This window comes from Haliaeetus leucocephalus, unplaced genomic scaffold, assembly GCF_000737465.1.
Source record: "Haliaeetus leucocephalus isolate CR32 unplaced genomic scaffold, Haliaeetus_leucocephalus-4.0 Scaffold722, whole genome shotgun sequence".
Taxonomy (NCBI): domain Eukaryota; kingdom Metazoa; phylum Chordata; class Aves; order Accipitriformes; family Accipitridae; genus Haliaeetus; species Haliaeetus leucocephalus.
Window position 1 is genome coordinate 3,499,331 of NW_010973158.1, and position 24,429 is coordinate 3,523,759.

The window sequence follows — 24,429 nt, forward strand, 5'->3', positions numbered from 1 at the left end:
CGGCCGCCTCAGGCGGCGTGAGGCGGCAGCCCCCGGCTCCGCTCTGCCGGGGAGCCCTCGTCCGACCCAAGCGGGGCCGGCCTGAGGTGAGAGCGGAGCTTTGCCCTGCCGCAGCCGCGCCGTGTGCGCCGGTGGCGGGGAGCCGGGAGCCTCCGGGGCCGGCCCGGGCTCCCCGGCAGAGGCTCCCGCGTGTCTGCCGTGTGCCTCGGCTCGGGAGTTTCCCGTGGGGTTCTGTTGTGAACGAGCGTGGATTAGCAGCCCTGGGGTGGGCTGAGTAGGGGCAGGGCAATGCCGCGTACCTCGGCATTACGGCCCTTGCTGTCTTGGCGGTTTCAGCAGATGTTTTGGGTTGCCTGCGGCTACGTTCCGCTTTGTGCAGAAGCGAGATGTCGGTGATGCTTGTGTGCCAGCGTCGCTTCATCCTCCCTCTTTCCAAACTTGGCCTCGTGTCAGGTTGCGGAAGAATTAGGTGCAGGGGTTTTGTTGGGTTCCCAACAGCTTTTGTGGAAAGCGGTGACTGTGTGGAGAGGCTTACTAATATTCCTGCTAAAAGTCGTGATGTGATAATACTTGTTCGTTACCAGAGAATCAGTTTTGCAGCTGTATTTCAGGGTGAATCCAATAAAGCCAACCTCAGTTCAGTTGCTCCCACCACTCCATCAGCAGGAAGGATTTGTGTTGGTGATTTACAGCTTTGGGGGCTGTATCTTTATAAAAAGAATCTGTCTAAAATTGACATGCATTTTGGTGATTCAGGAAGCTCCTTTGTGTGCATTTGGACAACACGGTTGCATCCTTCCTGTGCCCTCGGCACTCATGTAGCATTCAGTGTTAAGAATGGAAGCACAGTGGGCAGAATTTATGCCGCTTGGAGAACCGTCTACCTAACATTTGCCTTCCTAAACTTTTTAATTTTACTTTAAAAAGAAATAATCTATAGTCTTCAGTAGATTGTATTTATGTCTACATTTTGAAGTCATATGTTTTATAACAATTCTTTAGGGGGATTTATTGTTTCACTAAAATTAAATCTTGAGCTCAAAAGTTTTAAACTAAGTGTCTTATATATGTCAAAATTCTTATTTTAGGTGAATTCTTGCATAATTATATTTCACATGTTTTTAAAAGAGCTTAAATGACTTGCTGCTTTTGAAGCATGCCTACAGACACGCTGCTGGGGGTCTGCCTGTAACAGCCTAACCTTCTCCCATCAAGATTTTTGCCACTCAAGCTGAAGCTGAGTAGGGCTGCCCTGCTCTACAGCTTTTCGTCTGTCTACTTAGTTATGTTGTTGTTGATAGTCGTTTTTACAAAATAGTGCTGTAGGAAGCTCTGATCATCTTGTAAGGCTAATTTTATGTTAGGTAGTGTGGTTTAAGGAAGCAGAATCTCTCTTTGACTATGTAATACTAGCGTATTTAACGATAACAGGCTACTACTAAGTAGTACAAGATACTAATTGCAGTTCAGGGAAGTTTCTCTTGGAAGCTTCCTCTTGTGGATAGCGTAGTTTTTATTTAATGTTACAGAAAATGTAACACACAAAGATTGTTTCCTTAAAGGAGATACTGTAATTTGTTAAACTAAATGAATCTGCCCACTAGGTGTCCGTAGTTCCAAGTAGGATGAAGCTTGGAAGGATGGTACATGATGAAGCTTCAAAGTAACTGATATTTGGTGCAACTGCAACAACTGCTTGGTAATGTTTTCAAATTGCATTCCGGTTTTTGTTGCATATGTTAACCACAAATGCAGTTCTGCTGTATCTTTGAGCCTATTTTACATATTTATTTCTCTCTTACCTTCCAAACAACATAAAGAATAAAATATTCTTTCTGCCAACTTCACAGGACTTATTTCCAGCCATGTATCATGTCTGCGAGTCTAGTTTTGCAAAAAATAAGAGGTGGGTTAAATGCATTGAGGAAGCACGAAACTATGGTTTGAGCTGTTCAGAGCTACTTAGTAACATTCTACAATTCTGCTGTTCTTGTTGTTCATATATCTTTGTTTGTTTGTTTGTTGCTTTTTTCCCCTTGTTGTTATTTTAAGGGTTCTAAGTTTGGAATTAAATAAAGATAGAGATGTGGAAAGAATACACGGGAGTGGTGTCAACACCCTTGATATTGAGCCTGTTGAGGGAAGATAGTAAGTATATACTTTAATTGGTAAAAATGTGTATGGGTACTTCACTGTGTTTTGGTACCATGGATTTATTTTCTTGCTGAATGCTCAGTTGTATTGAGCATATTGAGATCATGAGTGTTGTAACTTGTGTGCTTTATTAATACTTTCAGCATGTTATCTGGTGGATCAGATGGTGTTATTGTGCTTTATGACCTTGAAAACTTGAGCAGAAAACCAAGTTACACATGTAAAGCACTTTGTTCTGTGGGAAGGTAGGTACTCAAAGATTCTGTTAAAAGTTCATAGTGATATCTCTTGTGTGACTAGCATTAAACTCACAAAATAATGTGTGTTCTTACTTCTAGGATAAAAAGACTGCAGAAAATAGTACCAGAAATCTGAAGGTTAGCACGATGCATTATGGGTTTTGGCATGAAAAAAAAAAAAAAGAAAGAAAACAAACAAAAAAAGGAAGAAACTTTGTGAGGATTTATATGATTTACTAAGTAGCAGGAGCTAATTGTTTTTTTCTTGATTTGTCTGCTCTAACAGTTACGATATATGTACAATGGCTCTCTGATATTGTTTGAGCAGATTTTGGGCGGTTCAAAAGTTAAAATGGAGGATATTAATTGTACTCATATGGAATCTAAAGTAGAGAGGCTTGTATTGCTGTAGACCCCGCAAAAAAGTCAGAGTTAGTACTCCAATCTCACATTTTAACACTAGAAAAAAGACCAAAAAAACCCCTCAACCCTTTTCCAGGTCACAGTTCCCTCACCTGTGAGTTTTCTAATTGTTTCATGTTGAAATTTGCTGACTCTGTGCCAGTAACTATGAGAAGGTAATTTTGGGACTGTTGCAGAAATAGTCCTTGTATCCCTCAAATACACATATTATATGTATCTTTGAATAAATCTGTGTTTAAGCAAAAGGAAAACTATCTTTGCGTAACCCTGTTCATGTGATTGAAAAAAAAATCTAATACAGATTTGCAGTTGTTGGTTTTATTTCTCTTCTCCCTGCTCCCAGCTTTACTAATAGCTGTATTAAGTTCACCAGGTGTTCACCAGGTACAGGAGTAATTAATACAGATCTTCTTAAGAATATGTTTGAATGAAGACAGATGTGCTACTGACAAAAATGGGACATATTTTTCCGAAGAACAGGGTACTACCTTACTGTGTGTAAACTATATAAAGACTCAAAGCCTTTATTGATTTTTCAGGTGTTACCTGCAGGCAGTATAAATTTGTCCATTACGGGCATTAAGTCTTCTAGCAAAAGCTGTTTTCTTCCTTGTGTTTAGATAATAAGGTTACCTAATAGGTTAGGACTTTATCTCAGACTCATAAGATATATCCTATTGTGGAAAAGATTAGTAGCTACATTTTCCCCTTATTTTTTCCCAGTCTTCAAATTATTTGAGGTCTAAGAGCTTCATGAGTAAGATCAATAAGAACAGAACAGATTTGTAACAATAAAAGGCCTAAGTGGTATCTTGGACCATAAGACAGAAAAAGGTTAATAGAACATGCATCAAAACAAAAGGGTAGGAACAGAATCTACTGCAAGTAAGCTGCATTTGGTAAGTCTTGATGGCTGAGACTTCTTGAACAAAATTAACTAAAATTGTAATTAAGGACAATAATGACTAGACATCCCCAAATTTCAAAACTGAAATGGATTCTGAAACAGACACAGCAAACTGAAGAAATACATGCTGAGAAGACACAGCATAAAAACTGGCAAATCTGTGCTAAAATCATGCAATTGTTAACTTCTATTAGGTCAGTAGAAACACTCCATACTTGAAAAGTCTGTTCATGAGCATTGTGAGTTGATAGTCTGTTTCTTGAGTAGGTCTTAATTTGCACAGATGCATCTTTTACTTCTTATCAGCTGAGTAGAGGCATAAAGAGTACTAACAGAATCTGATTTTGTGTGATACAATGTTCTAAATGATAGGCTTATTATTATTGCTTGAAGTTCCCATAGTAGGTTATTTGCTTCAACTATTTATTCCCAGTATTCAGGTAGCTTCCCAGCACGTTTTAAATACTTATTGTAGCTAATTAGCTGCGGATATAGCTTCAGATATTGGAATATTATTCATGCAGCATTCCTAACATCATAAATGACTTTATAATTACCAGTAAGAAACACTTCCATCTGACTATCTGGCTCCTATCTTTGAAGCACATGATAATGACATGTTGCAAAAGTTTGCCTGTGTTCTAAGTTTGCAGGGTACAATGCAACTCTGGTCTCAAAACTGCTTAAAGAATAAGCAGTAGAGGCCCTTTCAGGCTATTTCTGAATAGGCTCTGAACTGGGCCTGCTGAGGGTCCAGTTATCCTCCATCAGAGGAGATAATTCCTGATGGTAGGCTGTGGTTTATCCGGTGTCTCTCATCTAGAATGTAGGGCCACTATTGCAAAAAACCAAGACCTTTCCATGTTCCACTAGGAGTTGGCACATCGAGCTTTACATGGTTTCACATGATCCATGCTGTCCTGTGGCAAAAACTGGCATTTGAGAGTAACTTAACAGTACCAGCTTCTAGGTAATATGTAGCTGATGCTTGTGTCTAAGGTAGTCTCCTCTACTCAAAACCTGTCTAGGAAGAATGAATGGCAGTGACCTTACTATCCATAGAATTAATTCTGTATTTTCTTTTGGTAGAAAAGGTTAGGATATTCTGAGTAATGGGAGAAAATACTGCATATAGAATGAACTGGGAATAGCATGCAGCCCTGAGACATGAAGCCAGGCTGAATGGCATGCGGCTATTACTAAGCCTAGCCAGATCAAAGGTGATTCCTGTGGAGCTACTCCAGAGTTTTTCAGTTCATTCCTCAGCCCTCTGGATTATGACAGAATTGATTGCTCTGGTGCAGTGCTGAACACCATCCAGTGTTGTGCACTTATATTTATTGTGCCAGGGTAATTAGTTCCGTCAGTTTAGATTTTTCTGCATAGTGCATTCAAATGTCTCTGCAGGAGTAAGTTCACACTGAGTCAGAAGTTCCTGGTACTTCAGGTACTGAAGATTTTTAGCTTGACCCTGCAATAGAATAAGTGCACAAAATCTGTTGATTTTTAGCACCATGGCAAAGTAACAGGCAGTTCTAAGGTATGCCTCAAAGATAAGCAATGCAGGAATTATTAAACTAAGTTCAACATTTGCTCAATAGCTCTTGCTTAGTATTGTCAGTGCTGGCTTCAGGCTAACTCTATTTAAAGACATCTTCTGTGCTTTCTAGCAACCCAAGTAAACAGGAAGGTTTATTAGCTTACATGTAGTGCCAAATCTATACAGAAGATCTGCATCTGTGTTTACACAATGGTACCTGTGCAGTAGTTATTGCTTGGGAGGCCAGGGCACTTGAAAGAACAATGCAAAGGTGAGAGCTGAAATGAAGAAATCTTGTGACCCCTTCACTAGCTGCAGATGTAGTCAGCTGGCCTATTTTCGCATGTGTACTCTATCTGGCTGGGATGGAATTAATTTTCTTCATAGTAGCTTGTATGGTGCTATATTTTGGATTTGTGACTGGTCTTGATAACACACTGATGTTTTGATACTGCTTGCGTAGAGTCGAGGCATTCTCTGTCACTCTGCGCCCTCAGCAAGTAGGCTGGGAGTGGACAAGAGACTCAGAGGGAGCACAGCTGCAATAGCTGACCTGAATTGATATTGATATTCCATACCATAGAATGTCATATGCAGCAATAAAGCTTGGGGGAAGTTTTCTGGGGGTTGCCATTGCTCAGGGTCTGGATGGGCATCAATCAGCCTGTGATGAGGGATTGCTTTTGCATCACTTGTTTCTCCATTTTTTTGGTGGGCTGTTTTGTTTCCTTTTGCTTATTAAGATGTCTAAATCTCAACCCACAAGTTTTCTCACCTTTGCCATTGGATTCTCTCCCTCATTCCACTGCAGAGGGGCAATGAGCGAGTGGCTGTGGTGGTACTTAGCTGCCTAGGGTTAACCAACAACAGCATGGTACTTCTGAGTCTGGGAGCATGATTTTGGGCCCTGAAGCTGGATTCACATGGATCCAGCTCAGATATGAGTGGTGAAAGAACCTGTATTGTTCAGAGCCTGGGCTGTTGAATCATATCCTGGAGCTGTCAAGGTTGGCTCTGGTGTCCCTTCTTCCCACCACTCTTAATGTATTAATAATCATACTATGCATAGTTGAGTTGAAAGTTTCATATTGTTCTTCCTCTTTCATTTTTGAATGCAAAAATAATTAACTCTCAGTAACTCAGTCCACTGATTCTGGTGACTTCAGGATATGTGATTTTCCAATAACGGTATAGCTGTAATTATTAGCCAATAATAATGAATTTTTTGAACTGTATATGTTGTATTTTTCAGTGGATCCATTTCTAAGTGGGAAACATGGTTTTTAGTGTTACGCCCTCGCTTTAAACATTAGATCTTTAAACATTAGATCTTTAAACATTAGATCTTTAAACATTAGATCTTTAAACATTAGATCTTTTAAAATTTTAAAGGACATTAGTGCCTTTTATGCCTCACACTGCACGTCTTAACTTGAGATATGCAACAGATACCATATTTTGAAAAGGTAAATGATCTGTAGTTGAGATGGGGGCTCTTCAAAGAAATTAACATTGGTTGACTGAAAATTGAGGCACCAAAACAACTAGTTCTTCTTAAAAAATTCAGTACAAATTAAAAAAAAAAGTTTAAACTACATTTTCAATTTGCCATCAAATATCAAGACAATTATATGATTATCAAGACTCTAACCAATTGGAATCTTTTCCTTGATTTTAGGAGCCATCCTGATGTACATAGATTCAGTGTGGAGACAGTCCAGTGGTACCCTCATGACACTGGCATGTTCACATCCAGCTCATTTGACAAAACCTTGAAAATATGGGATACAAATACTTTACAAGTAAGAGAGAATTTCTACAGTTTGCAGGCTTCTTTGTATACATGTTATTCATTCCACATCTGCAGTTCTCCCAGAACCCAACAGGACCAAGCATCCAGAAGGATGCTAATAATTTTGTATGGGGGTTTTTTTGGCGGGGGGTTTTTTGGTTTTGTTTTTTTTTTTTGAGGAACTGAAGATACTATGTGATGTTTGTGAATGACAAGGGGCTTCTAAATTTAGTCTTAAGTGCCTCTTTCCTGTTGACTTCTATCTCCATATTATAACCTTCTTGTTTGCTGTTTTTTCTTGTTAGGTTTTTAATTTTTGATCACTTTTTAATAATTTCCATTCATGCTCCTAATTAGCCAATTTTCTTTGTCTTTTTTTTTGAGTCATCTCTGAGCTTTAGTGTAGTTGTTCTAGTGTTGGAAACAGACTTACTTTGTGTTGTTTGTGTGATCTGGTTTCTTACCAGGAGAGTTATTGTTAATATGTAATTAGTATGCAGTCTCATTTGTAGTTGTTACTTGAAAAATACTTAATGAGGATTTACATTATGATAACATACTTGCACTGTGACTAATTTAATCTTTTTATTATCAGCCTGCAGATGTATTTCACTTTGAGGGAACAGTTTATAGCCATCACATGTCTCCAGTTGCTACAAAGCATTGTTTAATAGCAGGTATGTATGTGCTTTTAAGAAATGCCCTATGCATTTTGGGGTTATAGTAGCAAGCAATATCCAGTAGGGTTTTGGTTTTTTCCTCCCCTGTCTTTTACATAATTTGAGTCTTCGTAAGATGTAAGGTCATTGGTAAAATAAAATAGCAGTTAGTCAGATGATGTCAATGAGAATATCACATTTGCTCTTCTGAAATAATACATCAATCAATTCTCCTTCTGGATAAAAATTCCTAGCTATAATTACATTACCTTTCATTATGTAAGTTAACATTTGAAGTTTATTAGATCCAAACATAGTAAATTGTGTAAATAGGTGCATGTGTGTATTGCTTACATGTACACAATGTAATTATGTTTAGCAAAAAAAAATAATGAGGAGATATTCTTAATTTTTAAGCTTCATAAGTACTGGCCTGTTTATCCCCAGTTTCTAAATTTTGTTTGTTATATTGTAAATTTACTTGGACTAAAAATGTAACTCTATTAATAGATTGCATTGGTCTGACTGAACTGTGATGCAGCTAACATTTTTCCTCTCTTTCTGTCATTGCTAAGTTTTTTTGTTGTTGTTCTCTCAAATGGTGGTGGTTTGGTTTTTTTTTAGCTGTCTTTGTTTCTCTTGTTACAGTTGGTACCAAAAGCCCCAAAGTACAGCTCTGTGACTTGAAGTCTGGATCCTGTTCTCACATTCTGCAGGGTACTTTTTAGTCTGAAACATAAATGTTAAACAATAACTACTTTGAGTAAAACAAGTCCTGTAAAGAAACACTGTATACAATGTATTCTTTGTAAGTACATGACGAATTTATTTATTGCCAGTTGTGAAAGTTACACAGTGGCAAGACGTTCCTCAGGGCGTTAGTCTAGTGCTAATGAATTGGAGAATACAAATATTAATTAATGAAGTTATTACAGATGTTTGGGCTTTTTCATGATCTAATTAATAGTGATTGCTATTTATTGCATGGTTAAGTGTAGGCATTTGTTTTGTGTTCATGGAAATTCAATCTGGGATACTGTTCTGGGTGGGGTTTTTGGTTTTGTTTTGTGGGTTTTTTTTTTTAATAAACAACAACCCCAAACAAAAACACAACAAAAAAACCTCACAAACACAGAACAAAAAAACCTTCACTATTTTTAACAAAATATCCTGTGGAGGTGCTTGCATGGATTTGTTTAGAAGTTTGTGTAAGAGGTAAGGTACTACTTGCTATAGAAGGGTAGTATCAATCCTTCGCATTTACCTAGTTCAGTAAACATAGAGGTTTATTGTTCCGTAATCCATTACTTTTTGCACTTAATGAGAATTTGCCCTTAATGTCTCTTTTCTAATGTTTACTTTCTGAAGTATGAGTGTATATACACATGCTAAAGCAAAGGCAATTGCAAGGTAAATCTTCATGCTTCAAACCAGCAGGGCAAGAGCCAGATCTGATCTAGAAACTGTAGCGACGCATTAGGTCGGACACAGCAATGTGCAAATGCAGCTCTGTTCATTCAGTGGTCCACTCAAGTGTAAAAGCAGCCTAGGTGTTTTTGTGTGATGCAGAGCTTAAGCCATTAAACTCTTCTGAACTGAATTGGCCACAGTGGGCATCTCAATATTCTGTTTCTAGAACTGAGAGCACCAGAGAGTACAGACACAAAAATAGCTTTCTAGAGAATCAGTTTGGTTTCAGCAGGGCTTCTTGATTTTGACACAACAGTTAGTGCTTTCCAGGCCCAAGCTGGTTGTGTCTTTGTACGCAGCCTGGTACAGTTAGCTCAAGTGCAATATTAGAGGAACAAGTGGAAGCAGATTATGTCCCCCACTTAAACATAATCTAATAGCTCTGTACAGAACTTGAAGCACTCAATAGTGTCTTCAAAATAGGTATGAATATTTTTCACATAGGCTAAATCTAGCAGCTGAAATGTTTGGCTGTAGTTTACTTAATGGATCCAAATAAATGTGTCTGCCCTGAGCCTTCCAACTGTATCCTGTAGTACCTGTATTATGGAGGGGTTTTTTTTTTTTCCATTATCCTGGGCATCACAGCCCTTTGATTACTTTGGTAATGGAAAACCAGCTACTAGAAGATGTGCCAGAAACAAGATGGTTTACGTAGCTCTAAACTGCATTGGCAAAAATGTATCTGTATAACTTAGTTTATTTTTCAGCAATGTGTTTCTTTTATTACGTGAAGTGTGATTGCCATCTTTCATTTCTTGTCTGTATTTGTTTAACATTTTTAAAACTTTCCAGGTTTTAAAGAGTGTGTGTGTATATATATATTACTTGTCACTAAGCTGCACTGGATATGACATTGCTAAGACATTTGTCTTAATATCTTAATATTTCAGACCTAATTAGAGGAAAAAAATTTCCCAAATTCAGGATGAGTATTTGAGGATAAGCTGAATAAAGTTTTAATCTTAAGTACATAAGGCAAATATACTTTTTATTAAACATTTCAAAAGGATTTGAAGGAAAACAAATGGAAATGTCCTTCTGTGTGTGAGAACACCACTGCTAACATGAAATTTAATACCAGTATTTAAAGTAAACTCAGTAGCTGTGACTGTGCTATAATGTCTTTTGCACAGGTAAAACCGTCTTTGTTATCAAAAGTTATACACATGTAATATTCCATGTATCACTTCAGCTTGCCACAATCCCACTCGAGCAAGAGGAAGAAAGAAATAACCTCTAGCCCAAAACAATGTATTTTCACAAAATTCAAATTCATATTACAATTTAGATTATTCTTCTGGATTGGTGGATCCAATAGAACTAAGTATGTGCTTTTACTTTTAGTTATGTACATAAAATGGTGTGTATAAGCTTTTTCATATAATTTTTAGGTCACAGGCAAGAAGTATTGGCAGTGTCTTGGTCCCCACGTCATGAGTATGTTTTGGCAACAGCAAGGTAAGGATGTTGCTGGACTGTTATGTGCACTAAAAACGTCTGATGGTAAAATTGTATATATTCATTATGCATGTTTTTTACAATTCAAATGCATTTTAAAGTTAATCTTCATCATTTACTTTAACCTATTCACAGTTTTTTAGATCTTGCCTGGAAATACTAAGCCTGAAGAGCTATCCCAGTGATGCTTATTTATAGGAAGATTGTACAGAATTTTGAAATAGTCGTTGCTTTTAAAGGTATAGGAAAATGATAGAGCATTATAGAGATACTTCTTACTGTTTATTAGCGCGCACATTGCTAATCTGTTTTATAACGAAGTAAAACATGTTTAGCTCAAAGTACCATCCTGGTTAATCATGCCTAATTATGTCAAAGTGCATAACTCAAGTAGCTTAGCTGATGGGTAATAACTTCCCAAGCTGCTTTTTCTTTTTCTTTTTTTTTTTTTTTCTCTTCTCCATTCCAGTCATTTTCAGTGTAAAAGATCCTCTTGGCTTTCTTATAGCTTTTGCATATGTTAGCTTTTGATTATAATATGACATTTCTCATTTTCATGGTTGGCATGCTTTTTCTTTTGAATTGCAGAGAGGAATGGCCATTTTATAAGTTGAAAGTGAAATCTGAATAAGTTGATACCAGAATTGCATACCCTTGGCTTCTGATGCTGAGCTTCTGAAAAGCTCAACATAGTTGGGAAATTTTCTAACAGTGTGATTTGTTTGTTTTAGCAAATAAAAAATTATTTCCTTGTTTTTCCATGACAGAAATTATAGCAAAATTTGTTTATTAAATATTGACTTATTGATCTCTCCTGAAACATTATGCTTCAAAATCATATAATTATAAACTGCATCTACCCATGTTGTCATGTTGCCTTATGATAATTGCATATTAAACATGTTTCTTATGGCTCCATTACTTAATTCAGTACTATAATTGGGCTTCTAGTTCCTAATAACATAACTCAGTTCTACCATCTGCTAAGACAAATAAGGGCAAGAACTGGCAACACTGAAGTAATGAAGAGATAGTGGGGAGAAACTGACTGGTACGGCTAAAAAGAGAATCTGGACTAATCTTGCCTATCAGGAGATGTTACGGTTTTCCAAGACAATTGTATGTTTGCGTGTGATCACTTCAGGGGAGGGAAAATACGTTTCGGGGGTTTATGTGGCTTGCATGTGAAACTTGTTATTTCAGATTTCTCTGTGATGCTCGGATCTTCCATAGTTTTGGCAGGTAATTGGAACAGTCAGAGAAGAGACATGTTTCTGGGTGTCTTTCACACACTTCAGTTTCAGGGACTAGAGAAGATAAGCACTTTCTTGCTCATTAGAACTGTCTAGAAAAGATTAGCCAGTAGAAACTGCATCATCAAAAATGGACAACTGTAGGCTTTTATAATAAGGAAGCTCTTCCTACGCCTTTATTAAAAACGTTTCAATGAACTACCTGGAGTTTGTTGCTCACTTTACAGTGAGCTCAGACCTCAGCGATGTCTCTGTTCATAGTCTTAGAATATTTGTTTGCAGCAAAGTAATGTGTTGTCAGCATATTCAGTTGGAATACCATTTGGAAGTTAACAGAATCAATCTGTAGTGGAGGGGAGCACAAAAGAACAAATTCATCATTAGCTTTGTCAGATACAGAACAGATAAGGAATAACAGTTGGTTTTGCTTTGGTCAGTTGTTATATGTATACTATATATATTCCTGATATTAATGCACTGATCTAACTTGAGAACACACATGAAAAAGCATGTAATACTTCAGTAAAGACTGCATATCTAAGAAGCAGTTTCATTGCATATATTTTCCAGCTGTAGATCAAGGAGGTGCAGTTAGTTTTGTTCAGCCGGCATGAAAAGTGATTTATGTTTGGCTTTTTTTTTTTCCTCCAAAAGGACATGTAAGTTGCTGGGAACTTTCTAAATAGTTTCAGTAAATACATCTACACTGGTGACTTAGTGCATGGGAAGTGGTCTTTTCTATGAATTTACTGCCTATCTGTACCTAGGAGTCTTATGGTACACATGGAAGTATGCTACTGGAATGCTCAAATCAAGCTGCACATCAAGATGCCATACAAAGTGCACTGCCTACAGTGTTGCTGTCTAAGCATGTACCTAGTACCAACAGTCATCATAGCTTTTGTTGCTGGCAAAGACCCAGTGTGAGCAAAGCATGAGCATGCAGCCTGGGAACCAGAATGAATCACAGCAGCCTGAACCTTGGTCTTTCCTTACTTGTGCCACCCTGGTAACATAGACAAAGCCAGTGAGTTCCTACTGAAGCAAGCTCTCAGGGTTTCTCTGCCATAGCACTGTATGACAACAGAGCATATAGACCTATCCAGCCTACATATGTGTAGCCAACTTCTGGACCAGTCATACTAGATAGATTTGCGATAGCAAGATCCTGAGTTCCCAGACAATGCTGGAGTCTGTAGCTACAGTTTAATCAACAGAAGAATTAGCAAGTTTATTCCTAGTCGGTGTATGTATGCAATGGTGTTATGTTGTAGACAAAGAGGCAAGTGTATTGGTATTGTAGACAAAGATTTACTCTTAGGTATCTGTAGAGTACCAGCTATATTTATTACTACATGTAAATGAATGTCTGAAGTCTGTCTTGCAAATCTTTTCATGAAATTTCTATTGACTTGAATGTGACTGCATGATGAGCAGTTCAGAATAGTGGCCGGACCAGGGTGAGTGCTGGGTGGGTTGCCTAAAGACAGTTATTGAACCGGGGAGCACACAATTTCCCTAATGTATGCAAATCTGTTTTTCTTAGTGCTGACAATAGAGTAAAATTATGGGATGTGAGGAGAGCATCTGGATGTCTGCGTACGCTTGATCAGCACAATGAAGAAAAGTCCAAAGCATCTTCTGAGGCAGGTAGTACAGAATATAACTGGTGGTGTAGTCCATGTGTAACTAGAAGCATTCTTATATTTCATAAATGTGTTGAATACTAAGACCAGCAAGGAGACTAGTGATAATCCAGTTTTTACCTACTGTGTAACACAGGCCATTGAGTTTTATTCAGTTACTTCTGTTACAAAGACAGTGTTTGTGGTTGGGGATCTTGTGTAGAGAAATCTCCTTGGCAACAGTATTGTACCTGTTCTAAATGTTTTTCCCCCTAAAATGGGAAATTTTAAATCAGGTTTATAGGTGGAAGAATTCATTCCTGCTGTAGAATAGGTTTCATATAAACAGCATTCACTTCATACTTCATAAACTGTTCCAGCAGTTAATTATTCTCCTTTAAAAACAAAGAGCACAAACAAAACCCAAAAAAAGCACATTTTTTTTCCTGTTTAAAATAGTCTTGCTTCCAGTGCAAGCCTCTACAATATCTTCTCCTATGTGGTGCTGTAAAATCAATTATATTCCTTTTATAATATACTGCATAAAGTATACAATCGAGTATAAATTTATGATTATATTTAATTTTACAGGAAGCTAAATTACACTCTTAGTACAGTCAAATGCATTAATGGTGCCTTGTATCAGTTGTTACTAGCTACAACATTAACTTTTTTTTATGTATCTTCAGGTCACATTTCTGTACCTACAAAAAAATCCAACTAAATTAAAGGGAAGCTTATGAACTTTAAATTATAGTTCATGATTTTTGGTTAATTCTGGACAGAAGATACTTAATTTTGGCAGGCCAAAACAGTACTCGAACTGCTCTGAGGTAGGAATACGTAGTATTTCGAATTGAATCACGAAGTAGAAACTCTGTAGCATGGCTCCAAACAAAGGGATTTGCATAGCATAAATCACAGTGATTAAAGGTACAAGTCAGTCTGACTTGTGTGCAACTTAAATTGTTTGTAGAAAAATGCTTGCAAATCTCTAAAGTCAAACTAATTTTCCAATATGTACAATTAGAGGATATGAAGTATCAGTAAGTATCTGTTTTAATAACCATGCTCTCTATTATGTAAATTGTAGAGTGGTAATACAGATGTTTGGTTTTGACAATTTTAAATTTCCTTGAAATTCAAGAAATTACTGAGATGAAAATGCTCTGAAGAAATCTAAGACTTAGGAAAAATGAAAAATTTGCACAAATTTTATTTTAGGAAAAACAAAATTCCATGTAACTCCCAAGATAATTAGTGCCATTTTATACATTCCTTTGAAAGATGTGTTGACTTGTTCAAGCACAACAACTTTCTTTTCAACTTTATTCCTCTGTCTGACAGGTTCAAGATGATTTTTTAATAATCTAATGCCAATCACATAGACTAGGATATTAAATATATTGAAATATAGCTGAACTAAACCAAATGCAGCTAATAATTTTTTTAAAAAAATATTTGAAAAACAGGTAACACTTTACCTAGGAGATCTGTCCAAATTGTGTACTACAGTGTAATGCACAAATACCTTATCCATTTTTCAGTGAGTTAATTTATGGGCACCATAATTAGATTTGCTGTGGTAGCACTGAGTTGTATTTTAGCTACTTTAACATACTTAAGAATGTGCAGTATTGCCGGGTGAACTTGATGGAACTAATTTATAGTACTGTATAAACAATATAGAATAGAACATTCAGTTGGAAGTGGCCTACAACAATCATCTAGTCCAACTGCCTAACCAAATTAGGGGTGACCAAAAGTTAAAGCAAGTTATTAGGGGCATTGTCCAAATGCTTCTTAAACACTGGCAGGCATGGGGCATCAGCCACCTCTCTAGGAAGACTGTTCCAGTGTTTGACCACCGTCTCGGTAAAGAAATGCTTCCTAATGTCCAGTCTGAACCTCCCCTGGCACAGCTTTGAACCATTCCCATGCGTCCTGCGACTGGGTAGCAGGGAGAAGAGCTCAGCACCTCCCTCTCCACTTGCCCTCCTCGGGAAGCTGCAGGGAGCAATGAGGTCCCCCCTCAGCCTCCTTCTCTCCAAACCAGACAAGCCCAAAGTCCTCAGCTGCTCCTCACAGGACATGCCTTCCAGCCCTTTCCCCAGCTTTGTTGCCCTCCTCTGGACGCATTCAAGGACTGAACATCCTTCCTAAATTGTGGAGCCCAGAACTGCAGACAGCACTCAGGGTGAGGCCGCACCAGCGCTGACTACAGGGGGATAATCGCCTCTTTTGACCGGCTGGTTACGCTGTGTTACTTGCACTCAGGATGCGGTTTGCCCTCTTGGCTGCCGGGGCACGCTGATGGCTCCTACGGGGCTTAGCATCAAACCAGCACCCCCAGATCCCCTTCTGCAGGGCTGCTCTCCAGCCACTCCTCACCCAGTTCATACTTGTGCCCAGTGTTACTCTTTTCTAGGTGCAGAATCTGGCATTTTGACTTGTTAAATATCATCCCATTAATCATTGACCAGTGCTCTGATCTATCTAGATCCCTCTGCAAGGCAGCTTGTCCCTCATGACAGTCAACAGCACCTCCCAGTTTGGTATCATCAGCAAATTTGTTAAAGATGTATTCAACTCCTGCATCCAGATCACTGATAAATACATTGAACAGAACTGGCTCTGGAATTGAACCCTGAGTAACACTGCTGGTGACTTGCCACCAGCCAGATGCTTTTATAAACCAAGAGTTAAATTATTAATTTACAGATACGTTACCATTTAAACAGCACTTTCCATACTATACATTGAAATGAAAATGCACATACAAAATAATAATTCTTCTATAGAAATCTGAACCAGATCTTTTTCTTGACAGCAGGCACTGCTCACAATGGGAGAGTTAATGGTTTATGCTATACGAATGATGGACTTCATCTGTTGACCATTGGTACAGATGATCGCATGCGACTCTGGAACAGCTCCACTGGAGAAAACACGTTAGTAAGTTTTCAGTGATCTTTCGTTATGTTTTTACTTGCACTTAATTTGTTCAATTGTCATTACAACTTTGGATATTTATTATTTTCATAAAGGATATAGCTGCTTAATCTTATCATTAGGAGATTTTGTGAACATTTTTTTCAGATTTCTTTTCTTATATCTACTCTTTATAAAAAAATAAAAGAGTATGAAGAAGCCTGGATCTACTTAAAGATTGAATATGGTAACTTTAAGTTCATTAATTTGTGAGCATAGCTGAAAATACTTCAGACAGTAATGAAAACCTTAATATGCAGTTACTGTTGATAGAAATTTTTATTTTTTTAACTATAAGTTGTCAGTGTGCTATCCACAGGGCAGTTTTCTATACCTGAAAGTTTCACTGATTGACTGCCTGGCTTTCTTGCAACTTTCTTTGCGTTTTTGTGGAATCTCTTTTGTGAAAATTTATAGGAGTGTTAAGAATATCTATCCCTCTACATCTGCATTGCAACCAAACGGGGTGGGGGTGGGGGTGCAGAATTAAATCTCTAGTGCTGCTTGAGTCCTTTCTATGGCTTATTTTTTTCTTATTTTTTTCTGAAGATTCCTGTTTTAATTTTCTGTTCAGTAAAGAAAATTCCTTCCTATGTCTATTTTGAAAGAAGAACATACTAGGCAAGTCAGTTTCCATGGGATTTTAGCTTATCCTGATTATGGTCTGTCATTGTTATCAGGAAACGGAGAAATTTTACTCTGCCTTAGAAATCTTTTACTTCTGCTGCTTAGTTTCAGAACACAGCAAAAAGAATTCCTTATAGACATTCAAACAAAAGGACTCTTCTATCTCCATGCTACCCATATTTGCCAGCTTGTTCTGAGCACTTCATATACAGACATCTTTCTGTCTTCAAATCACCATCACCAAAGTAGATAATAGAGTTTGTTCACTTTCCTATCACCAGCTGGATCACTGTTTTTTGTTTTTCTGTGCCTGTTAGTTCATTGACTTGTTTCATAGGCTATTTTACAGTTTTCTTATTTGGTGTGGAATAGCTTGATCCTGCCTTGTTTTTTCAAGTCCAGAATTATATTGTCCAGAGTACTGTATTTTCCCACACTGCCCAGGGGTATTGCTTAAAACAAATTTAAGGCACCAGCAGACAAATGAATACATCTACAGGTAGTAAAAGTTCACACCATAGTCCCTTTATTTCCCCTACAAGCCAGTTCTTTTGATCTCCACAAATTTTTTCTATACCTTTTCAAAAGGTACAGAAATTAAGCCATGCGTATGAATTTTTTTGAGCAATGGGCCAAATTGGGTCCCTAGTGGATTGTTTCAGTTAGTAAGAGAAATAAATGTTGGAGTCGTACACATCTTGCATACATCCTTTATCACAAAAAGGAATAGAAAGTCCTGATTCACTGAACATAGGAAGAATCAAACAGGAGGAAGCAGGTTTTCTGTTCATCTGTGTGCTCAAAGGACAAAGCCAGTGTTTAAGATCTTCAGTTCTTGTTTTGACAGCATCCTTTCCTTTCTATTGCTCCTCTATCAGGCAGGAACATTTACACCAAGTATATCCATATAATTTACTTTTCCCAGCCTCCACTCCTCCCTTTCATTGTATATGCCTTTGTTATGAGCAGTGTTGTAGCTTGGGAATTGTTGCCATTAGAGCTCACATGCTGTGTAAAGGAGTACCAGCAGAGTAATATGCCTCTTAAACCGACCAGCATTAACAAGACTTAACACAGTCAATATTTACAAACACTGTCTTTACAAAATAAGCAGTATTTTTCACAAAGGACATGACATAAGCTCCACATCTCATGAAAATGTCCTCTCCATGAAAAAATATCAACCTACTTATATGCTGTTCAAATGTTCTTTGTACACATTTTTATGATTGAGAGAGATTTTCTCAGGACTCCTTTTTACTATACTTTTCTTACATAAGTGCCCTTTGCTATGAAAGAGCGTACTTTAAGAATAGAGCAACAAGTAGTCTTCTTCCTTGCCTGGCTCATGCCAATTGAGCTTACATTCGCCTCAAACTTTGGACTCAGGCAATTGATATAGTATGGATCAAGAACCTGACAAAGCAAGACATTCGTATTGGAATATTTACTTGATAAACTTTACAAATCTGTTAGCTTATCGTCAAAAGATTTCACACTTAGGATTTTTTTTTCTTAACTGTAGGGCATGATGTTTAGGTAGGGAGCTTTAAAATTAACACAGAGAGCTTTGCTAACATTGTATATATAATTGAATCTCTGTTTTTCAGCAGAAATTAAGAGCATAGCTTGTAGGGCAATACTACTTGAAAACAAAATATTTTATATATAATGCGCTGTAGTATTAATGAATTTACATTTAAAATACTGTTATTTTTATTAGAAAAAATACTTCTTTTAAATCGTAAAATAATGTATGAATTTCAGGTGTTCGTTGTGGACCTCAATGAAAAAAAATTGTATAGGTATGTTTTATTTGTCAAAATTCTAATGCTTTGTTTTAATTAAGTTTGTTTAGAGGTAAGCTGTACTGTTCTAATGAATATGTTTCCACATTTTTCTTATTAATACACTTCTGATGTCTGATAGGACCTAATTAGACTGATACATCCAACTGGAATATTTCCTAGCATGTTTGGAAACTTTGCACTTTCAACTTTTAGTGAGATTTTTATCTGTATAGGACTTGTCGAGATCTTGAAACATACAGACGCTAGTAAGCTATACTTCTTACACTACTTTTATTTGCAAGGCTTCCCACACACCTCACAAGCCAGGTCTTAGAAATGTAGCATTTGCTCCTATCCCAGCTGCCCTTATAGGGAACAGTATGGAATTTCTCAGTGGTGATTTAGCTTTGGTTAGAAAATAGGCTTTTTTATCACTCTTATCTACTCCGTAATAATTTAGCGAATTATTCTTTATTTGCTTCTACTTCATGAGTCTCTTTCTTCTAGTCCATTTACTTTGTCCTTTACTTATACCATCCTTCTGCTTGCCCTACAGTTGTTTTCATACTGCCTAGTCATCTCCTACTGTTTCCTGGTAACACATGAGGGAGTGATGCAGAATCTTTCCTACATTGCAGACATTTTTCCTCTGTTCCTTCTTCGCTGAGCAAGGGATGGCTTGCTGAGAAATACTTCAGGCTAGTTGTTGTGTTGTCTAGACTGATGCTTCTGTTCTTTGCCATCCTACTGACATACACTTCAGAAATGTAGTTTTCTGGAACATCAGTCAACTCTGATAAACAAAGGGCACTTACAGGGTAGAAGGTAGTGTAGATCAATTTTTGTTCAATCTGTGGACTGAAGTCCTGTAGTATTGGGATCTAATGTTTAATATCTTCTTCAGTGACATAGACAGTGGGATTGAGTGCACCCTCAGCAAGTTTGCAGGTGACACCAAGCCATGTGGTGTGGCTGACGTGCCTGAGGGACAGGATGCCATTCAGAGGAACCTGGACAAGCTCGAGAAGTGGGCCCATGTGAACCTCATGAGGTTCAACAAGGCCAAGTGCAAGGTCCTGCACCTGGGTCAGGGCAACCCCCAGTACCAATACAGGCTGGGGGATGAAGGGATTGAGAGCAGCCCTGACGAGAAGGACTTGGTACTGATGGATTAAAAGCTGGACATGGCAATGTGTGCTCGCAGCCCAGAAAGTCAACTGTATCCTGGCCAGCAGGTCAAGGGAGGTGATTCTGCTCCTCTACTCCCCTCTGGTGAGACTCCACCTGCAGTACTGTGTCCAGCTCTGGAGTCCTCTGTACAGGAAAGACATGGACCTGTTGGAATAGGTCCAGAGGAGGGCCACAAAAATGATCAGAGGGCTGGAGTACCTCCCCTGTAAGGAAAGGCTGAGAGAGTTGGGGTTGTTCAGCCTGGAGAAGAGAAGCCTTGGGGGGGAGACCTTGTTGCGGCCTTCCAGTACTTAAAGGGGGCTTATAAGAAGGATGGGGACATTCTTTTTAGTAGAGCCTGTTGTGACAGGACAATGGGTAATGATTTGAAACTAAAAGATGGTAGATTCAGAGTAGATAGGAGGAAGAAATTTTTTACAGTGAGGGTGGTGAAACACTGGAACAGGTTGCCCAGAGAGGTGGTAGATGCCCCATCCCTGGAAACATTCAGGGTCAGGTTGGACGGGGCTCTGAGCAACCTGATCTAGTTGAAGATGTCCCTGCTCATTGCAGTGGGCTTGGACTAGATGACCTTTACAGGTCCCTTCCAACCCAAACTATTCTATGATTCTATGATTTATAACTGTATACTGTTGTGCATAAGGAGTATAGTATATATATAGTATATATTCTCTCGGATAGTTTGAATATCTGAGAGAAAATTATTATGTTGGAAAATCTAGGAAAATGTTTAAGGCAGTAATTCCTCAACCAGTTCTAATTTCAGTGGTAGTTTAGGTACTTAGTCTAGATCTGGCATGCAACAGCTTGTGCAAATTCTGTTTCTAGTTTGGAACTGCTAAATTTTAGGCATATCTTTCTTTCCCTTTCTTGAAGTTGATATTAAGGAGAGTGAACTTTAATGAACAGAAAAATGATTCTCTTGATAGACAACTGTAATTGGAACTCTCAAGAGTTGTATTAACATTGGGAAGCTTAAAATTAGTTTTATTGGGTGTTAAAGAAAAAAGGAAATTGACCTTTTCTTGTAATTTATTTCCTGTATTTTTAGCTAATAGCTCACTGCATAATCCTTCATTTTACAGGTGAATTATGGGAAAGTCTGTAATGAAAGTAGAAAAGGACTCAAATTCACCGTCTCTTGTGGCTGTAGTCCAGAGTTTGCCTTTGTTCCGTATGGTAGTACCATTGCTGTTTATACAGTTTTCACAGGAGAACTGATAACGATGCTTAGAGGGCATTACAGTACTGTCGACTGCTGTGTATTTCAACCTAATTTTCAGGTAAGTAGAGTACAAAAAGTATTCCAGACAACCTGGAACATTTATGCGAATTGCCAAACCATTTGCACAAAAAGTGTTAACTTTTCAGGGATGTGCTTTAATCAAAGATCTTGACATAAGAGGGAGTTCTGTGGCCTATGTGTCATGCAAGAAAAGTTTGGTCAAGTTTTTGGGATGGCCCTTTCTACATAGGGTTCCTTCCACTATTCATTTCATCTCACAGAGGTAACTTTTCAATATACCTATAGTAATTTTTTTTCTTATATTGTCAGTAATAAATTATATACATTAAGGCTTTTGCCTGTTTCCTGTAAGACTGAAGATGAGGCATTTGTCTTTCTCTGAGATACCTAAGACCAATCACAGTAAGAATGAATGTGAAGTGCATTTAGTTGAAGTGCATTAGTATTGCTATCAGTACTGAGAAACCTCTCAAGTACTTTGCTAAGGTGATCTTGCTCAAATGCTTCTAGTTATACCAATCACTGGATCTATGAACAGTTTGGATGAAGTGTTGAGAACTTGATGATATTCTTAAATTAATCTGAGAACATTTCACCTAAGAAATACCATAGCATTACAGGGACTCATGGTGCTGACAGCCTTTTATTCTTTTCCCCTGCCTTTTTTTTTTTCTTTTCCTCTCACCCTATGGTATATTTTTCTCTTGTAATAAATGACTTAAGGATAACAAAGCTTAATTTATTATGAGATAGTTTACAACAGATTGTTCTTACAGCTTGTGGTGTAGCAAGAGCAGAATGGATGTTAGTATGGATTTTAAGGTTGTTGCATATTTGCTGTCAGGTGTCGAGGATTGTACTTCATGTTCCAGCTTCTCCTTTCTTGTATTTTGTTTTCTGAAATGTTGGGCAGAAATATTTGACTGTCATGGTTTAAGCCCAGCTGGCAACAAAGCACCAGGCGGTTGCTCGCTTGCTCCTCCCCCCTTGGTGGGATGAGGAGAAAATATAAAGAAAAGCTCATGGGTCGAGACAAGAACAGGGAGGGATTACTCATCCATTATGGTCACAGGCAAAACAGACTCAACTTGGGGAAGAAAAACAAGAGCAATTTAATTTGTTACAAATTAAATCAGAGCAGGATAATGAGAAATAGCACCAAACCTTAAAACACCTTCCCCCCACCCCTCCCTCCTTCCCAGCTCAACTCCACTCCTAGTTTTGTCTACCTCCTCCCCCACAGTGGCACAGGGGGATGGGGAATGGGGGTTGTAGTCAGTTTGTCACACAGTGTCTCTGCCACTCCTTCCTTCTTAGGTGGAGGACTCCTCACTCTTCCCCTGCTCCAGCTTGGGGTCCCTCCCACAGGAGACAGTCCTCCACAAACTTCTCCAGCGTGGGTCCTTCCCACAGGCTGCAGTTCTTCATGAATTGCTCCAGTGTGGGTCCTTTCTGTGGGCTGCAGTCCTTCAGGCACAGACTGCTCCAGCGCGGGCTTTCCCATGGAGTCATGGCCATCTTCGGGGACATCCCCGTGCTCCGGCGTGGGGTCCTCCCCAGACTGCAGGTGGGGGGCAGCCTGCCGTCTCACCATGGGCTGCAGGGGCATCCCCTCCTCCCCCGCTCCTCCTCCCCCCTCCTTCCTCACTGACCTCGCTGTCTGCAGAGGGGTTTCTCTTGCATCCCACTCCCCTCACTCACTGCAGTTTTCCCCTTCTTAAATCTGTTCTCCCAGAGGTGCTACCACTATTGCTGATAGGCTCAGCCTTGGCCAGAGTCGGGTCTGACTTGGATCCGGGGAAGCTTCTAGCAGCTTCTCACAGGAGCCACCCCTGCAGCCCCTCCCCCACTACCAAAACCCCACCACACAAACCGAATACACTGAGGCAGAAAGGGCACATAGGTATCTTTTCATGACCTTTCATATAATGCATCATAGAAATTAATCTGGAAGCTCTTGCTTTGAGTCCAGTAACTTTGACTCAAACAATGTTTCCCTATCACTGAGGTGGACTTCACTGGAAGTTTTGGGCACATTACAGACGAGACAGTAGAGCCCAAGCTAATAAGTCTTGCTAGACCTGGAAAGCAGTTCTGGCATGAATAGGCAGTGAGGTACTAGATTCACCGAAAGGTGGAATATTTACAGTATAATATCTGGACTGTTCCTAACTATCTTAAAAAGCCCTTTATGTTTTTAAGAATAGTTTCCCAACAAAAGTGCTCATGTGTTTATATTAAGTCATCTTTATTGTTCTTTTTAGTAGGCTGAAGGGGTGAGGCTCATTGAATCTCACTGTTTTACAGCCCTGGAAATGCAAATCTCTATAAAGAGTCTCTATCTTGACTTTTAAGATCCTCAGAAAAGGATCACTCATGTGTGAGCATGCACGCAAGAACTGCACCAGTCACTGTAGCCATAGGTTTGTTGGCAACAAGTTCATTTGTTACCTGTTGTGATTCCTGATTTTCTTTTAGAATCGCCCTTCTCCAGAGTTCAGTTCTATATTTGAGAGTTGTGACTGGATTTTATTTTTCTTTAAATGTTCTGCTTTTAGTTGCATTAAATTGTTACTGTAATGGAATAACATTACTACAGTCAGTGTGTCAACACCAAAAGTAGTGGTAGTGTTATTTTGACTGTGTTCATACCTATACTTCCAAATAGCTCATTCTGTCTCGAGACAATTAAGTACATTCATCAGTCTTCATATACTTCCAATAGAAATTATGATTTCCCAGTTAAAACTCCTTTTCTGAGAATGCAGTTATCTGTAAAATTTATAGTTACCTGTTTTATTTTACTCCTGCAAGCAATATTAAATAAATGTTACAAAGTTTTTCACAGCTGTGCATTTCTATTTTCAGTCAGTAGTTGTAAATAAAATCAGTTTTGCTGGACAAAACCTGCTTTGTTGCAAACTGTGTTGACTGATGTTGTTTATATTCCTATATCTTAACTCTACAGTAGCTGAACCGTTTAATCACCTTTTCCATTGTCTTGTTTAGGATTAAAGAGATGTCAGTTAGCTCGTTTGTATCTATACCATTCCACTTTTTT

General features: G+C 38.4%; 1 protein-coding gene across 2 annotated transcripts in view; it reads left to right on the top strand.

Annotated features, from left to right (window-relative positions):
- ERCC8 (excision repair cross-complementation group 8) overlaps window positions 1-24,429 on the top strand; it is a 29,803-nt gene that overhangs the window by 252 nt on the left and 5,122 nt on the right. The window contains exons 2-10 of one of the 2 annotated variants that reach the window (XM_010580548.1): window positions 2,053-2,148; window positions 2,298-2,399; window positions 6,942-7,065; window positions 7,651-7,732; window positions 8,363-8,431; window positions 10,579-10,645; window positions 13,445-13,548; window positions 16,354-16,478; window positions 21,208-21,405. In XM_010580548.1, coding sequence (XP_010578850.1) covers window positions 2,053-2,148; window positions 2,298-2,399; window positions 6,942-7,065; window positions 7,651-7,732; window positions 8,363-8,431; window positions 10,579-10,645; window positions 13,445-13,548; window positions 16,354-16,478; window positions 21,208-21,405 — 967 coding nt within the window. The remainder of the gene's footprint in view (window positions 1-2,052; window positions 2,149-2,297; window positions 2,400-6,941; window positions 7,066-7,650; window positions 7,733-8,362; window positions 8,432-10,578; window positions 10,646-13,444; window positions 13,549-16,353; window positions 16,479-21,207; window positions 21,406-24,429) is intronic. The other variant, XM_010580550.1, reaches the window with a different exon arrangement.